General features: G+C 36.9%; 1 protein-coding gene across 5 annotated transcripts in view; it reads right to left on the bottom strand.

Moving 5' to 3' along the window:
* Nucleotides 1-19,339, bottom strand: part of PHKA1 (phosphorylase kinase regulatory subunit alpha 1) — a 131,352-nt gene that overhangs the window by 53,861 nt on the left and 58,152 nt on the right. For all 5 annotated transcript variants that reach the window (XM_050776308.1, XM_050776307.1, XM_050776306.1 and 2 more), the window contains 4 exons: nt 18,267-18,345; nt 12,241-12,375; nt 3,866-3,975; nt 2,745-2,889 (listed from right to left, as the gene is read on the bottom strand). In XM_050776308.1, coding sequence (XP_050632265.1) covers nt 2,745-2,889; nt 3,866-3,975; nt 12,241-12,375; nt 18,267-18,345 — 469 coding nt within the window. The remainder of the gene's footprint in view (nt 1-2,744; nt 2,890-3,865; nt 3,976-12,240; nt 12,376-18,266; nt 18,346-19,339) is intronic.

Consider the following 19,339-nt stretch of genomic DNA (forward strand, 5'->3'; position numbering starts at 1 on the left):
CCCATTTACTGATTTTTGCCTTGAATTTTATTTGCTATTTTTCATATCAATACTGCTACCACTGCTTTCTTGTCAGCATTTACATGATATATCTTTACATATTCCTTTCTTCCATCTTTCTGTATGATTTTATTTTAGAGATATCTATTGTAAATAGCATCCACCTGTATGCCATTTATGTATTATTTTTGCTCTTTTATGTATTACAGGAATCTTTGTCTTTAACATGAGAATTTAACTAATCTACATTTCAATGTGATCACTAATGTTTGTTCTCTTTTCACCAGCACAAAATTTTCACTGGCAAAAACACACTGCTGTTGGTAATGTGGGCTTCAGGGACTGAAAGATCTGGTTTGAGGCCTGGCTCTATCACTTACTAGCTTTGTGACTTTGGATAATGAGTACCTACCTGAATAAGAGTGTTATAGAGATTTCAAAATAATTTATTGAAAGCACTTAGTTCAGTGCCTGGCACAGAGAAAGTATTCAGTAAATATTACAGTTATTATTGCTATTGTTACTGTTGTTTTTGTTATGTGACCACATATCAAGTACCAAAAATGCTTGATTTAGGCCTAGATCTTTAGTTTTATTCTGCTTCCCAAGCTGTGGCTATGTATCTCATCCCAATTCTCAGGTATTTCAATTCTGAAATCTCTTTGTCACTACAAGCTTATGTCCCTTTGTAACTGGCTTCTTCGTATAAAATGTCCCTGATTCTATCAATGCAGCAACATTTACCTAGTGCTATGATCTGAATGTACCCCTAAATTCATTTGTTGAAACTTAATCACCAATGTGATAGCATTAAGAAGTAGGCCCTCTAGGGTGATTAAGTCATGAGTGTGGAGGCATCATGGATGGGATCAGGGCCCTTATAAAAGGGCTTAAGAGAGTGGGTTTACTTCTTTTCTGTCCCTTCTACAATGTAAGAACACATGTGTGTCTGCTGCAGAGGATGAAGCAGCAAGGCACCATCTTAGAAGGAGAGATTTCAGGTCCTTCCCAGACACCAAACCTGCCAGCACCTTGATCTTGGACCTCCTAGCTTCCAGAATAGTACAAAATAAAATTCTATTGTTTATAAATTACCCAGTTTTTGGTATTTTGTTATAGCTATCTTAATTCATCCCTTGTATCTAGTTAGCCAATACCTGACTTGGGTGTTGCTTAAAATGACTCATATCTTTCTTTTCCATTCTACTTTTATTACCTCCAATCCAGTGTACCTTCTCTTCACCTCATATGTGGAGACATCAGTCTCTCCTCACTACAATGTGTACTGTCATCAATAGTCCCCAAACATCTTTTTATCATATCACTCCTTGCTCAAAACCTTTTGATAGTTTCAGACTTCTGAGAGAAATCTATATTAAATATCTTTGCTTATTTTCAAGGTCTTCATTATCGAACCCTACCTTACTTTTCCCATTCTGCTTATAATTATACTCCAACACACAAACTCCACTCTATTCAGGTGAGTCACTTCATTCTCCTCTCACAGGTCAAGTTCATTCTTGCCTCTAGGCCTCACTCACGGTATTTTCCTCCTCACTTACAGTACCTTTCCTTCTTCCCTCCTGTCATCTGAATACTATCCATTCCAAAAAACCTAGTTAAGTCCTACCTCAGTTGAGAAATTTTCTTTGTCAACTGGATCGCCTTCTCTGTAAAATACCGATCTAATGGTTTAGTAATTCTTTATATATTGTCTTAAAATTGTTTCTATCATTCTTGCATATTAGCTTTTCGTCTCCAATTAGACCTTATACTTTCTGAAGACAATTCTGCAAATATAGTAGTTTTTAAATGGGTACTTGTGTTAATTGTCTTAAGTAATGAAGAAAGACAAAGAGAAGAAAGACTACCCTACTTCCTCAAATCCTGTGATATTGAAGCACTTTTGAGATGTGACCAAAATCCCTAACAGTCTGGATTTTGAATGATTTACAATAAGGAATTTTTCTTTAATGAAAAGGAATTCTATGTACTTTGGCAGTACAAATAGGCCTTTGGAAGCAACAGGAGAAAACACAGAAAGGAAGCAGTCGCTTCAGTATTGGCTCTAGTCCTCCAGGAACTGAGAGAATAATAAAACCTTTCACCCAGTTTCAAGTAAGCAATGTCAGGAAATCCAGTCAAAAAAAAAAAAAAAAAAAAAAAAAAAAGAGGAAACATAAACCAAAAGCCTTTTGGCTTTTTCCCCTACCAGATTTTACAGCTTCAGTTAGACAGGCTTTGGAAGAAGCAGCCTGGGAAATTATCTATAAAATCTTGATGTACCACTGGAGTAAGAAATATGCAGATACAGTATTATTGTCTTTAAAAATAATTGTATGAATAAAGTTTCTGAAAATTGACCTAGAAACTAATTAGCTAAAGTAACCACCAACCAAGTTTTAGGTTATCCTCTGCTACATTTTTTGAATTATAGCTCTCAAACTATGTGAAAACTATTCAATTATAGCTCTGAAATTATTGTGTGTTGATTTATGTATTACATATAGTCTGTCTTCACCTTCTAAAGCATAAGCTCCACGAGAACAAAAATCTCATCTGCCTTATTCACTCCATGTGTCCCCAGTGCTTAGAAAAGTGCTTGGCATAAAATAGGAGCCAATAAATACCGCTGAAAGAATAAATTATAAGAAGTAATTCTCTAGAAACACCAAGATGTTGAAGGGCTAAATCTATGACTTATTTCCAAAACACATTCATTCCTTGCCTCATGCAGCCCTTACCAAGCATGCTGTGTGAGACGGGGAAGGTGATGGTGGGCTGGCCTGTCATCCTCCAGCGGCTACAGAGGTAGGAGAGGTCTGTTCTAAGCATTTCCACTATCATCTTGTTGTCCAGAGCCAGGTAGAACTGTTGCTGGTCTATAAACTGAGACAAATAAAAATAATAGCTCAGAATAATTTACTCTCACAATTATCAAGTAATATTTTAAACTACTCACATATTCAGAAGAGTATCCAAGGTGTCACAGGGCAATGATACCCCCAAATTTAATGTCTAATACATTCCAAGGTATCTGGTGGTTAACTGGCACATATAATGATTTCCGACATTTTTACGGTATGCTACAGTTTACAAAGTATATTCAAGTATATAATTTTATTTAATCCTATAACCCCCCAGTGAGGGTTTTTCTTCTTTTAATAGATGAAAAATTAGGCTAAGAGATGATATGTAGATTAGCAAAATCATATGGCTAGCAAATGGCAAACTCAGAAACAGAATCTATGGTCCATTACTCTTTTGTCTATTCCTACCTCAGCTGCACTATTTCAAATGTAAGATGACAAATGGGGAGTTTAAGCTTTCTTTCCAGAAAATAGTTTCTCCTCCCCATAAACACAGATAATCAGGTTTGTTATTATCATGTAGCTAATAAACATCAGGCTAACAACGTGTTTAGTAACAGCTAAGAGGACTGACATTTTTGTTTAGAAGAGGACACTGAAGATTTCTATGAATGTAAAAAGGGCCCTTCCTCCAAACAAAGAAAAGATAATTCAGTAGCTGAATAAAAAAGGTTGTATTTTGTTTATAAAGGACACATACAGTTTGATTTTTAACTTTTAAAAGTAAGGATTACTTTTGTAAGTACTCTAGCATTTGTAACATCCTTAGTTTCTGCAATACCCACGGGTACTTTTGGCAGTTACAATCACTTAGTGAAACTCTGTGCTGGAAGCTCAATTCAGTTCAGCTCTATAAGTATTCACTGAGTAAGTTACGTGCAAGGCCTGGTGGAACTCTTTGACACTTATCCCAACTCCAGTAAATGCTTTACTTCTCCAATGTTTTTCTTTTATTTCCATTCATCTCAATGCACATTCAAGCTTATTTCACCCACCTGTGGAGTGAAAGTAAAGATAGTTTTCCGAATGTCATAGAGTTTTGAAGTTCCAAGCACTCCCATGTGTCTGTAGGGTCGTCCACTGAGTTTCATTCTATTGTTGCATCCTGATACAGAATTGAGAAATGATAAAGATATTTCTAGAGCACAAATCAAATCAGCAAACATTTTTACATATATATATACACACACATATACATACACAATGCATGTATATACATATAGACATATACACATCCACTGTATTTCCTTGAATTTAAGTTGTCTTCTTTTTACAGTTTAGCATTCTGAAATTGGAATCCATCCTATAATTGATGTCTATGTTAAACGTAGCTGAATTTCTTTTCGTCTTCCAAAAGGGAGTTATAAAATCAATATCTCTTATGATAAGAAAATAGTTTATTCACACACATATTTTTCTTTAATATCATAGGATAACACTGTTTATATTGTTCTAAAGCTTTTTCCCCCAAAACACATACTAAATATGCTTTCATGTCAGTACTGACAGGACTACTACTTTTTTATTTTTTGACTAGAACACATTTTTCTTGGGAATTTAATTTTTTTCATTTGCTTTACCTAAGTGTTATACTTATCAAATATGTCAGTTTTAGTGTTGCTGCACCAGAGAATTGTCAAAGCCTTGGTCATATTCCAGGGTTCACTCTGTAAAGCACACATTTTACCTGAGATTGATGTCACAACCAGGTTTTTCCACTATTCCTTCCTTTTTGTTTCTATTTAATACTGTAAAATATATACAACATAAAATTTACCATTTACTATTTTAACAACCTTAAGTTCAGTGGCATTAAGGACATTTACATCATTGTGCAAACATCACCACCAACTATCTCCAGAACTCTTTCATCTTCCCAAACTGAAACTCTATTCATTGAACAGTAACTTTTCATGTCCCCTGTTTCCCAGCCTCTGGCAACCACCGTTCTACTTTGTATCTCTATGAATTTGGTATCTCATATAAATGGAATAATACAATATTTTTCCTTTTGTAACTAGCTTATTTCATTTAGCATAGTCTTCGAGGTTCATCTATGTGTAGCATATGTCAGAATTTCCTTCCTTTTAAAGGCTTAATAATATTCCATTTTGGGTATACATTTTGTGTATACATTGCATACTGTTTATCCATTCATTGATGGACATTTGGGTTGTTTCCACTTTTTGGCTATTGTGGGCAATGCTGCACATTGATGTAGAAAATGTCTGTTCAAATGAGATCACTTGGACACAGGAAAGGGATCATCACACACCGGGTCCTATCTTAGGGTGGGGGTGGGATAGCATTAAGAGATATACCTAATGTAAATGACGAGTTAATGGGTGCAGCACACCAACATGGCACATGTATACATATGTAACAAACCTGCACGTTGTGCACATGTATGTACCCTAGAACTTAAAGTATAATAAAAAAAAAAAAAAGAAAGAAAAAGAAAATGTTCAAGTTCCTATTTTCACTTCTTTTGGATATATACTCAGAAGTGTAATTGCTGGGTCATATAGTAATACTATGTTTAATTTGTTTGAGGGATAGCCATACTGTTTTCCATAGGGGCTGACCCATTTTGCATTCCCATCCACAGTACACAAGAGTCTTCGTGTCTCCACATCCTCATCTTGGCTATTCAGGGTCCCTTGAGATTCCATATAAATTTTAGAACAAATTTTTCTATTTTTCAAAAATCGTCATTTGGGCTCTTGATAGGGCTTGCATAGAATCTGTTGAATAGCTTTGGGTCGTACTGGCATCTTAACAATATTATGTCTTCTAACCCACAAAGACAGCATGTCTTTCCATTTATTTGTATCTTCTCTATTTCTTTTAGCAATGTTTTTCCATTTTCAGTGTACAAGTCTTTCACCTCCTTGGTTAAGCCTATTCTGAAGTATTTTGTTCTTTTTGATGCTATTATAAATAGAACTGTTTTCTTAAATTCCTTGTCAAATCATTCATTTTTAGTGTATAAAAATGCAACTGACTTTTGTGTGCTGATTCTGTATCCTACAAGTTTGCTGAATTTGTTTATTAGTTCTCACAGGTTTTTTTTTTTTTTTTTTTTTTTTTTTTTTTTTTTTTTTTTTTTAAATAAAACCATGTCATCTGTGAATGGAGATCATTTTAATTTTTCTTTGTGAATTTGGATGTCTTGTATTTCTTTTTCTTGTCTAACTGCTCTGGCTAGAACTTCCAGTGCTGGCCGACTGTGATGGTGTGTACCTGTTGTCCCAGAGACTAAGGTGGGAGGATCCCTTGAGCACAAGAGTTTGTGACCAGCCTGGGCAATACAGTGAGACCTTGTCTCAAAAAAAAAAAAAAAATGCTATGTTGAATAGAAGTCTGTGTGTCTGTTTTGATTATTTTTTCTTTTGTCTTTTATTAATTTTATTAATTTACCAATTAATAACAAGTCATGGTTTTCTAAGTCATGTCTTGTTATATTTTTTCCAATGCTGAATACAGTGTATAAAGAATTGTAGAGGCTCTGGATGATATTATTTCCCTCCAGAGAAGATTCAGTTTATTTTAGCAGGCAGATACAGTATAAGTAAATCTTCTTAGCCCAATCAGGAATTGAGAAGACTGATTTAGGATTTGTGTTTGAGGCTTTCTAAGAACTTGTCTATTTATGGCTTTTCCTTACTCCTAAGGTATAGTCCACTCTTTAGGGGTTTCTATTGAAAGCACAAGGTGTTTATCACAGTCCCTTCCATATAGGAAAGTCCTGAAATGCAATTTTTGTCTCCGTAAAACAGTGAGACTTTCTGCTTAGTTTCTTGGCCCCTTACTTCACGCAAGCAAAACTTAAGAATCAGCAAACGCCTCAAAGGTAAGCTGCACAGAGAAGAGCGAGTTTATTCTTTGAGTGTCTCTTCTGTCCAAGGTTTTAGTTTCTCAAGTTCTGGCTGTTGTAATTACTCTCTGAAGCCTTCACTCACCTTCATTTTTAAAATCTAGCCATTCCAGTTATTCTTAGTATGACAGCCCAATACAAGCTATTTCATCACAGCTGGAAGCTGAAAGTCTACCTTTTCTTTTTAGCTATGATACAATATACATAATTCTACCATTCTTGTTTATACACATTACAGTGCTTCTAATTGTTGTTTTGCCACCACAAATTATAACGTAGTGAACATCCTTGAATATATATCCTTGTGTACTTGTACGAGTGTTATATAGGATAGATTCTAGGCTGGTTGCAGTGGCTCATGCCTGTAATCCCAGCACTTTGGGAGGGAGGCCAAGGTGGGTGGATCACGAGGTCAGGAGTTCGAGACCAGCCTGGCCAACATGGTAAAACCCCGTCTCTACTAAAAATACAAAAGTTAGCCAGGCATGGTGGCGGGCACCTGTAATCCCAGCTACTTGGAAGGCTGAGGCAGGAGAATCACTTGAACTTGGGAGGCGGATGTTGCAGTGAGCCAAGATCACTCCACTGCACTCCAGCCTGGGCAACAAGAGTGAGACTCCATCTCGGGGGGAGAAAAAGAAAAAGAAAAAGAAAAAGAAAAGGGTAGATTCCTAGAACTAAGGTTGTTGGTCAAAGACATGTGCATTACATTTTTTTATAGGTAATGCCTACCTGCCTCTAATTTATACTACCAGGAGGCTGAGAGTGTCCACATCTCCATATATTCATCAGCACTGGATATTGGCACTCAACTTTTGTAAAACTGATGGGCAAAAAATTATATAGCACTATTCTTTTATCTTACGTTTTCACAATCATTGGTGAGGTTGAAACTATGATAACTTAAAAAATATAGTACTAGGAAAGAAGAAACAGTGATCAGCAGCACCAAAAAGTAAGATTAAAAGTATCCACACACATGTGAGTGAGCATATGCATGTACAGTAAATGATAAAGATGGAATTTCAAAACAACGTATATATGAACTATTCAATCAATAGTGCTGGAACAATTGGTTATTTGGCAAAAAGTCAGGTTTTTACCTCATAGGACAAACTAAAATTAATATTGTAGCCTAAGACTTAAATGTAAAATTGTAACCATAAATAACAAAGAAAATGCAGTGAAAATGTATTTGACCTAGGGATGGGTCTATCTTTCTAAGTTTAACAGCAAGGAAAGAATCCAAAAAAAGAGAAAATTTTACTACATAAAATATAAAGCTTCTATACATGAAAAGCAGCACAAAATTAAAGGGCAAATAATAAAATAGCAAAATATTGCAATAACATGTGGAAGGTGGAAGAGAAAGTGTCAGTATCCCTAATATATTTAAAAATACCTCAGGAAAATCAGTAAGAAATCAACAAGTATCCAGTAGAAAAATGGCAAAAGAATCTAAGTAGACGATTTGCAAAATTAACAGAAAAAGGCTATTTATGAAAATAACTTTTGAAGAAATTACATTAATACAGCTATCAAATTGGATTGTAGGTGGCTACTTACCAAAACGTAACAGAGTTTATCATATATTGTTATGTTTCAAGAAAAACAGAATGCAAAATCCATTCTTAATGACATCATTTTTCTAAAAACATGTTTGTACTTATTTTATTTAAAATGATTGGAAACAAATATGCCAAAATAAAAGGTGGCTTCCTCTGAGTGGTGGAATTACAGGGGATTGTGATCTTTTTCCTTTGTGCTTGTCTCTGTTTTCCAGTTCCCTGCAGTCAATGCGTACATACCAATTTGTAATCAGATAACTTATAACTTATGAAATTTGGAAAGAACCAGAGTAGCATACCTATTCAGATAGCACTAGGAGATAAAGTCATAATTCTTGAAGGACTGAAAAATATATCTGATAAAATGGATGTATCTAATATTTAAAGATTTGTACAAAGGCAAGAAAATAATTATCTAAAAGAAAGTAACAGACTAGGAAATATATATAAATCTCACTGATAAAAGCTTACCATAAAATACAAATAATTGATAAATATATACAGAAATGTGCAGACCCTATTAGATAAGCAAGCAATTGTAGACACATAGTTTCAAAAAAAAAGAGGTAAAGCAAAAATAGAAAAATGTGCAGGTCACTGGGAATTAAAGATAGAAAATTAAAATAATTTATACATATTAAAACCTACTTATCTAACAAAAATAAATAAAACTCCAATGTTAGTGGGATAATAAAAAAGAAAGGCATATTTTATATCTTAGTTATGTCACTATAAATTAGTTCGTCTTTGTAAATAATAATCTGGCAACATGTAACAAGAGCTAAAAACCTGTTCACAACCTTATCCAGAATCCCTTTACTGAGAATATACAATTAAGAAAACAGTGGTCTATACAAAGGCATTTATAGAAGGATAAAAATTCTTGAAACAATTCAGCTAATAATAAGGGAATAATTACTTTAATTTGATGAAATACTATATAGCTATTTCGATATGTAGAAATGCATCATGAGAGAATAAGTGAAAACAAGCAGAACACAAGTGAATATAGGCATGTTAAAGATAACTATTAAAATGTATCTATATGCACTAAGAGATTAGAAAAGAATTAGCATTATATAAAGATTTGAACTTAGTATTTAAATTCTTACTTTTACAAAGTTGTTAATCTCATAATTTAAAAAAATAAAAAAGATGTTTTAGAACTGACTATGAAATACTGAGGATTTGAGGTGACAGAACTCCGTTTAGCTAACATATATAAACAAATACACCCAGTAAAGAAATATTCCTTTTCCTTCATGGGAATTATGGTTGTCATTGGATGTATCCTTAGGGCAATTTAGTTATTGTGAAACTGTTGCAATAATAGAATTTTGAATAGTCACTCATCTGACTGATAAGTCATTAAATGTTGCCTCATCTATCACGCTTTTCCTGACTTCCCTTCCACGCTTTGCCTGATTTCCCCAGGCAAATCTATCCCCTTTCTTCTGTATTTCATATGTAACACCATGGTCATAGCATTTATAAGATTGTACTGTGATTATTTAGCTGCATGGCTATGTCTTCCATAGCATCTAGCCCAGTACCTGGTACATAATAAGTGAGCAATAAATGCTTATGAATGAATGAATGGAGCAAATGAAAGAACATATCAGGAAGATAAATGTCCACTTGTCACTTGAGTCCCTGGAATGTTTGATCATTCATTTAGTTTTTATTTCCTTTGGCTAGAAAACAAGAACTTAGTAAGAGGCCCAAGATGGAGTCTAGGTTTTGAAAAAGTAAATAGTAAGGAGATTGCTTCTGTTTGTTGGAGAGACCTGATGTGAGGCAGGCAGATTCCAGAAATGATGGCCCAGAGCTTAGAAGTTACTTGTTTCCCAGTAAGATATGCCAATTTAGAATAATAGATGCAATGAAGCAATGGGTAAAATTAACCTATTAACTTTTGAGTGAGAGCCAGAGAATCAGGTCAAAGTCACCAACAGGACTTGCATAAACCCAGAATTGTAGAGACTTCTAAGAGTTACAAAGCAGGTGACTGGAAGATCAACTAGTACTCAGGTGGGTAAGATATTGGCTAAATAGGGAAATACCTTCCTTACCTCAAGGGATTTAGTGCTAGTGGACTAGTATCTAGAGACTAGAAGTGCATTATAGGTCTGGGGCTACAGTGAATGGCCAAAAAATAAAAACAGGAAGCAGGTTCTGGGAAGGGGTGAGGTATGCATCCCACCTAGCAAAGCATCCACCCAAATCAGCCTCAGAAGTTTCAGAACCTTGACTTGGTATTTACCTCAGTTAGGGTTGAGTAAATAGAGGGAACCAGGAGTATTTTATAATATTCAAGCTAATTTGTGGCTAGATTTTAGAAATTTATTAGGATCTGAGACATATTCAACAAATTTGTTAATTTCTATGTGTATCTATTTTAGTTTTTCATTATCTTTTTAAAGCAAAGTTTCTTTAGAAAATTCTAACCATGTTATATTTGAATTTTTAGGAAAGGGACATTCCTACATCATAGTTAGGATGGAAGAAAGAAATCCATATACTCCTAAAGCCAGATGCAATGTTAATAGCTCTGGAATGCAAGGAGTTCAAGCCTTGTTGGCATTAAATATATGTTCCTAGAGACAGACAAAAGTCAGCTCTAACTCTTGGTCCTTTCCTCCTTGGTTGATTCCCTCTCAATTTAGATAAAGAAATTAAGTGACTGGAGTTAAGTGCCAGTGAAAAGGGAAGGAGGCTGGTTTTCAGCTGGGAATACTTGCCTTACTTGCCTTAACTCTAATTACAAACATACCATTCGTGGGTGATGATAAAAAAGTACACACACACAGACACACACACACACGCACATATACAAACTAACTTCTGGGTTTGTAAGAGGCAATCCACTATCTAAGAGCCAATCTTTTACAAATCTACTCCCTTGTAGTTTAAGATTGTATTACTTTTCTATTAGTTCTGTAACAAATTACCACAAACTTGGTGGCTTAAACAACACAGATTTATACTTCTACAGTTCTTGGCATCATGAGTCCAAAATGAGTATTATGGGACTAAAATCAAAATCAAAGTGTCAGCAGGGTTGATTCCTTCTGGAGGCTCCAGGGAAGAATCCATTCCTTGCCTCTTCCAGCTTCTAGATGATGTGGGAATTCCTTGGCTCACAGCCTTATCACTTTAATCTCTTGCTTCTGTTGTCACATCTCCTACTTTTATAGTCTGGTCTTCCTCTGACTCCCTTTTATAAGGACACTTGTGATTACATTTAGGGACCACCTGGGTAATCCAGGATAATCTCCCTATCTCAAATAAGTCCGTTTTGCCATATAAGGTAAGGCTTATAGGTTCCAGGAATTAGGACTTGGATATCTTTGGGGAGTCATTATTCAGTCTTCCACAAGAGTAGTTTAGAATTTCTTTTAGATAACAATATAGTAATTTGTTTAATGCAAAAAGTCTATCACTAAGTTTAATATGTGAATTAATTAAAAAATAAGTACTAATTAAAAATAAGTACTAATTAAAAGTAAGTATTATATTAAGGAATCTTTTATATTATGAACTAGTTCATTAAATGACAAAGTATGAAAGACCTAAAAACAAGTTTCTTGGCTATCATTCCATATAAAATAAGCAAGTATTTGAAAAAGAGGTACAGGTTCCGAGAAAGGAGAGAACATGTTATTTAAGCACACACCTGGAATAAAGACACAATATTGGCTGATAATAGTCATGCCTTATGTACCCAAAGGGTTCAAAAAACACACCTAAAATTATCAGGCTTGCTCAGAATAGAGAAGGTAAGAAACTAGGATTCTAGAGACTCTAAATTCCTTCTCAGTTCCAGCTTAATAAAGCAACACACAATCATGAAGAATTAAAAAGGATGGAAGCCAGCCTGTATTGAATAATGCTTTGATTCTAGCAGCCTGGCCAATCTCCTTACCTAGGCTGGAATAAATGTGGCTGAGAATACGAGCTGGTTGTACTCTGATGGGGTATACCTCAGCAATGGTCTCCACGTCAATTCCCTTGTCCTTCAAAATGGCCTTGATTTCTTCTGTTTCAGCTAGAATGGAGACTATAGGAGACAAAGAAGATGAGGTCACCAGAAAATTTTATTTCAATAGCAACTTAAAAATCTCTCAAGTTATATAATTTCTTTTGAAGAGAAAAAAAGGAAATGGGAGGAAATGAACAGTTATTGAGGGACTTTGATAAAATAAGTGTCATGTTAAATACTTAATATTATCTAAAACGAAAAGGAAAAGATCTCAAGACTAGAGCATTAATTTTTGCTTTTTGGCTAAATATGTATGTGCTCCTAGAGAATACCACACTCTCTTTATATCTAAGATTCCATGTTTAAATGGGGGAAAAATCCATCATGAGGTTTGGTAGAGGTTTGGTAAAAACTGACTCCCTGAGTTCTTTCATATCAGTAAACCTAAGGTCAGAGCCAGGTATGTGGGGGTAATAAAGAACATCCTAATGACAGGAGTTGCCTATAGCTAGAGAATGATAGAAGGCATGGTGAATTGGGGATAACAATTTGAGCCATCAACATATAGAATTGTATGTTTTTTAGGCGGCAGGTAGGGGGTGCTGGGGAGAGATGGGGATGATACTTCTCTAGATTCAGAGCCTACCAAGCCTGGACAACTCCCTTTTCTTCCTCTTATACTCCTGTCACTGAAGTAGGAAGCCCAGCTACAAGAGACGAGGCTAGGCCAGCTTCCTGATTCTTCTTTTCACTTTCCCTCTATGAAACAGATACCCGGCTGGGGGCCAGTAATCCAACTGAGGCTTTAGCTGTCTTGACACTAAGCACCAGTGGCAAATGTGCCCTCTACTGCTCCTCTAGTGCTGGGAGATGTGATGGATTGTTCACAGGAAAAAGAACGCACTGCTTGGTTCATTCTAGCTTACCATTATTTTCTACATTGAGTTTTTGAAGTAAAGTCTTAGTTAACAAAGTGCTACTTTGCCTTCCTTTGCCATTATCCTTTATATATTTTTCTATCTTGGAAACCTCATGCTAATGGGCTGCTGTTGTCTGGGCCAGGATAGCAGGATATGTCGATCACAGAGTCCCCTGGACATAATACCATCTTGATTACTTGTAACTGAAAAAATGAACATAAAAGAGATTCTTCAGGGAAAAATGTGCAGAGGAAGAACGATAAGGGGCTAAGGACAGTTCAGGAAAAAGCATATGGCAATCCATTCATTCATTAGTAAACTTTTATTAAGTACCTCGATGGATGAGGTACTATGCTAGTCACTAGGGATATAGAAATGGATAAATTAGTCTTTCCCTAAAGGAGCTCACAGTGTAACAGAAGTGGCATACACATGGATTGTAAAATGACCTGCTAGGTAAATAGAGATAAGTGCACAAAACTTTATGAGATCATCCAGGAGTGACAGCTAGGTAGTGTGGGGTTGGGAGGTGGGGTATCAGGAAAAGCTTCCGAAAAGAGTTGATGCCTACACTGAGTTTGAAAGAATGAATAAGTTAGCTAGGAGAAACAAGGGATTAGGAAGGGTATAGCCATTCTAGGAAGAGGGTCCAGAATGCACTTGTCAAGCACAGAGTTGAAAAGAAGCATGGCTGCATATAGGGAGGTGGGAAGAACCATATACACTTCAATATTGCTATAGCATAGTATACCTTGCACAGTGGCAAAAGAAATGGATCTGCAAAGATAGACAGGGGTTAGAGCATCATGAAGGGCATGTGCATCACTTGAAGGATTTTGTATTTCATCTTTGGGCCATGCTTTCCAAACTGCTTTCTACTGAGCCTCAGGATTCTTCAGGGGAATTGGTTGTAAAGAGTACAGGGGACTGAAGGACAGTCAAGTGAACAATACTCTGGGGCCCCAGGAGTGCCTTCAACCCAAGCAACTAATTTTTTTGTTTTATAAAATATTTAGAAAATTCGTATTTATTGCCTCTTATGTGCTAGGCACTGCCATATGTTAAGGACATGATCCCCACATGGAAAAAATGAGATGGCTATAGAGTCCTGCTAGAGGCCTGAATAGAAGTTAACCTGCAACAGGATATGGTAAAAATAAGGAAGAAATTGTTCCAGACAGAAGAAATAGCATGGGCAAAGGCTCAAGGGAACAGAAAACAAGGCAGAGCTAGGAATTATAAAAAGCCCTTTATAACAGGAACATGTAGTATAAAGGGGCGATGATGAAAAATGAAGCTGGAGATGGGGTCAGGGGCTAGATCTAAAGGGCCTTATAAGTCATATTAAGGAGACTGCCAATGGGAAGCCCTTGTTGAGGTATAATCAGAGGAATACCATATTAATACCTGTACCTTAAAAATAGTACATTCAGATTGATAGAGAAGAAACTGACAGACTGTAGTGAAGATAGACAGACCAGCTAAAAAGCTACTATGGGGCCGGGCACTGTGGCTCACGCCTGTAATCTCAGCACTTTGGGAGGTCGAAGTGGGTGGATCACCTGAGGTCAGAAGTTCGAGACTAGCCTGGCCAACATGGTGAAACCCTGTTTCCACCAAAAATAAAAAAACTAGCCAGGTGTGGTGGTGCGTGCCTGCAATCCCAGCTGCTCCAGAGGCTGAGGCAGGAGAATCGCTTGAACCCGGGAGGTAGAAGTTGCAGTGAGCCAAGATCGTGCCACTGCACTCCAGCCTAGCTGACAGAGTGAGACTCCATCTCAAAAAAAAAAAAAAAGTTACTACAGTAATGCAAGGAAGAGATGGTGATTACCTCCATTAACATCAAGATATTGGTACTGGAGAAAACTGGATCGATCTCAGAATTATTTAGGAAATAAAGCAGCCAGAACTTGTTAACTGTTGAATGTAGGAGATGAGAGAGAGGAAGATATCAAGTATTCCCTAGGTATTTATTTCTATAACTGGGAGGATGGTGTGTCATTTAATGACACAGGCATATAGGAGGAAAAGCAGGTATGGGTGATGTAGTACTAGGAGGGTGTAGCTGAATAATTTTAGACATGTTGAATAAATTTACAGTGCAAGTGAGACACCCAAGTGAGGCTATCTTAAAGGAAGCTGATACAGATTCAGAACTCATTAGCATAGAAAGAGATGAGATGGGTCAAGGAGAATATATAGAGAAGAGGAGAAGCGGACTTAGAATATAACCTTGGAAAATGCCAACATGAAAGACATGGGCAAATGAAGAAAAGCCTGGGGTGAAGTGGAGGAGTTCTTACATCATGACTTATATTTTCTGTATGGTATAGGAGGTGAGATCATCTTCTGGGAGTGAGGGAAGAAGTAAGAAGGTGGAAAGAGGGAAAAGGGAAAAGGTTGGAATAGGAGGAGGCTGAGGAACAGAAATAAATATTTAGAGAAGCAAGAGCAGTGGGCTAAGGACAGAATTCTCAGAAATACCAATAGTTAGGGGGCAAAGAAGAAGAGGAAGACCAGAATGAGACAGAAATGTGCTTAATCTAGGTTGAAGGAGATTCAAGAGATTATGGCATCGTAGAAGACATGGGATACAGATTAAATACTCCAGTAAGATGCAGATTAAAAAGTACCTACCAAATTTGGCAATACAAAGGTCACTGGTAATTTAAGCAAGATTGTTTTCATAGTAGTAAGCCAGACTATAAAATACTGCAGAATAAAGGGAATATAAAAAAGCAGAAGTTTGGATGAGAAAGAAAGAAGCTATATAGTGTAACTAGAGGGAGATGAACATGTCAGTAGACTAAACAAAATAGAACCAACAGAACGGGAGAGTTTGAGGATTCCAGGAAAGAGCAAGTTTCTAGAGAAGGCCGGGGAAGAAGATAATGATCAAACATCAGAAGGAAGACTTGTCCTTGAATAGGAGAAGAAACCCTTTTTCTGAGATTGCAGAAAATGAGGCAAGGATAGGTAAGACGGTAGGGGTGGGGAGGGCTGAGACACTGACAAAGATCAGAATATTATCAGGCATGAAGCAGCAGGCCAAGAATTAGGCTGAAAAAAGAGGTGGGGATTGAAAACAGAGAAGGTGTGGAATAGTGGTTGAGAAGTATGAAAATGCTGACTTATTAATAACAACAAGGATGAACAGGCGGCACTGTAAACCTAGCTGAGCTGGAGACCATGATTTCCAGTGCCACCACTCTGCTCATTTGTGTTTTTTTTTTCCCCAATAGCTTTTTAGCAGGCCAGGTATAGGACCAGAAAATGCAGACTATAACACTGACCTAGGGCTGTGATTTTTCTAGTGGGTGTAATAGAAGAATGGTGCATTGGTGACTGGGAGATTTAGATGAACAACATGAGGTAGAAAAGGGTAAACTAGGGGAAAATAGAAACAAGGGTAATGGGAAGAAAAAGAAAGTTGAAATAAAGTTATGACTATGATCACAGAGTAGAATATTGGAATTTCAGATATCTGAAGTGAAAGAGCCCTAAAGTTTGGTCCTTTGAGTGGACGGCTAAAAATATAGGTAGAAGGAAAGGTCACTAGAGTTATGGATATCCAGAACTTTGAGACTGAAGTGTTAGACTGCACTGACATCAATGCTAAAGTCTAGTTCTATGGCAGGATTTGGAGAGGAAGAGGAAGGCTGTAGCCAAGCCTCAAAGTCTTCAAAGAATGAATTAGAGCAACCAGGAGATCAACACAGACAGGTGGAATAAACCTCAAAGGAGAACAAGATCTCTCATGGGAAGGGAGAGTAATGACTTTTATATAATGTTTGCTATATACGTTGTTAAGCAAGAACTACCTGTATGACCACATGGGATGCCAAGTATAAGAAAATTTAGAAAATGCACGAGATTATTTTCCATATAGAGCCAACCCCAAAGTCAAGTGATTGGAGACATTTCAAAGGAGTTTCACAACACCACATTGGATTGTGATGTGAGAGTAAAAAATTACCTCAAGTCTTCTACTCTAAGAGACTAGAATAATGGTGATATCATTGAGAGAAATAAGAAAGGTAGAAGGATTTGCATTTCTTAGGAGAGGAAAAGGTTGGGATGGAGACAAAAGAGGTCAGTTTTGTGTTTGAAGTGTAAATGGTAGAGAGGTTTTATAGATATTGGGACTAGAATTCTTAACATGTTTATAGAACTCAGCCTAGTGTTTTGCAGAAAGTAGATGTCCCAAATTTAAGTAGATTGTTAGGAATAAAAACAAAGGTTTGGAGTATTCTCCAAAGAGGTAATAGTTGGGGCCATGGAAGCAAATTTACAATGAAGGAGGCAGGCTTAGCTAACTAATACAGAGTATAAATACAGAAAGACAAGAGTATAAGATTAAGTGCAGCTGGGCACGGTGGTGCACGCCTGTAATCCCAGCACTTTGGGAGGCCGAGGCAGGCAGATCACGAGGTCAGGAGTTCAAGACCAGCCTGACCAACATGGTGAAATCCCGTTTCTACTAAAAATACAAAAATTAGCTGGGGGTGGTGGTACACGACTGTGATCCCAGATACTCAGGAAGCTGAGGCAGGAGAATTGCTTGAACCCAGGAGGTGGAGGTTGCAGTGAGCCGAGATTGTGCCATTGCATTCCAGCCTGGGTGACAGAGCGAGACTCCATCTCAAAAAAAAAAAAAAAAAAAAAAAACTAGTGCAGAACCATTAGAAGGATACATAAAGAAAGAAGTACAGTAGAAATAGCACAGAAGGAGTGGTCAGAGAAAAAGCAGAGATAACCAGGAGGCTAAAATGTTATGACAATGAAAAGAAAATAATTTCCAGACATAAGGAGTGGTTAAGAGTGTCAAATAATATTTTGGAGTCCCCTGACATAGCACGTCATTCATTTGTTTATTATTAAGATTACCAGCATTTTGAAACCAAACTGTATCAAGTTCATTATATACTTTTTGAATCCTAATAAAGTGTAAGATATAGAATAAAGTCATAATTTACTAGCCTAAAGATCTCTACCACTAACCAGACCTTTAATATGTAAGTTTCTTCCACTGGGAGTAAGAATACATACCTTGAACCACAACATCTGGCTTTGGTACAGTAGAAAACCTGCGATTCAGGGGATCAATTTCTCCAGGGGCTAAAAATCCCTAAAGAAAAACCATAAAAAGACAGATTATTAAGTCTCAAAAGAGAAGCTAATATTTGAGGGAAAACAACATCCCTATGCCCATAACCTTGCACCATAACATTCAAGAGACAGGTGTAGAAAGGAAACAAATACCTTCACTGTATGAAAATGTTTGAACTCCCAGATTCACACCAAAATTCATTTTATCTAGAGTTAATTTCTATTGGCTACCACAAATCCTTTTTTAGGTAAGGTATAAATATGTATGGTATAATTTTTTTTTTTTTTTTTTGAGACAGGGTCTTTCTCTGTCACTCAAGCTGGAGTGCAGTGGTGCAATCATGGCTCACTGCAGTTATGACCTCCTGGGTTCACGTAATCCTCCCACTTCAGCTCCCAAGTAGCTAGGACTACAGGTGTGTGCCACCACGCCTGGCTAATTAGTTTATTCACGGAGACAAGGCCTCACTTATGTTGCCCAGGCTGGTCTCAAACTCTTGGACTCAAGCAAACCTCCCACTTTGGCCTCCCAAAGTGGTGGGGTTATAAGCATGAGCCACTGCACTCAGCTGGGTATAAATTATAAATAAACAGAATGTTTTCTGGTTATTCCTCTATCTTCTCTGGATATACGTATGATTAGACGATTAGATCACAAAGCTTATCAGTAATTTAAGCCATTAGTCCTGCTGTATTCTCATTTGTTCATGTATCTGCTATGCCTTCCGTACATCAGAAATCTTTTGACTTGAGTTTCTGCCCTTTATGAAATGGGATGAACTCGCCTATTTTTTCCTCAAGAATACAAATCACTGGCCGGGCGCGGTGGCTCATGCCTATAATCCCAGCACTTTGGGAGGCTGAGGCGGGCGGATCACCTGAGGTTGGACGTTCGAGACCAGCCTGACCAACATGGAGAAATCCCGTCTCTATTAAAAATACAAAATTAGCCAGGCATGGTGGTGCACGCATGTAATCCCAGCTACTCGGGAGGCCAAGGCAGGAGAACCATT

Source organism: Macaca thibetana, chromosome X, assembly GCF_024542745.1.
Source record: "Macaca thibetana thibetana isolate TM-01 chromosome X, ASM2454274v1, whole genome shotgun sequence".
Classification (NCBI taxonomy): domain Eukaryota; kingdom Metazoa; phylum Chordata; class Mammalia; order Primates; family Cercopithecidae; genus Macaca; species Macaca thibetana.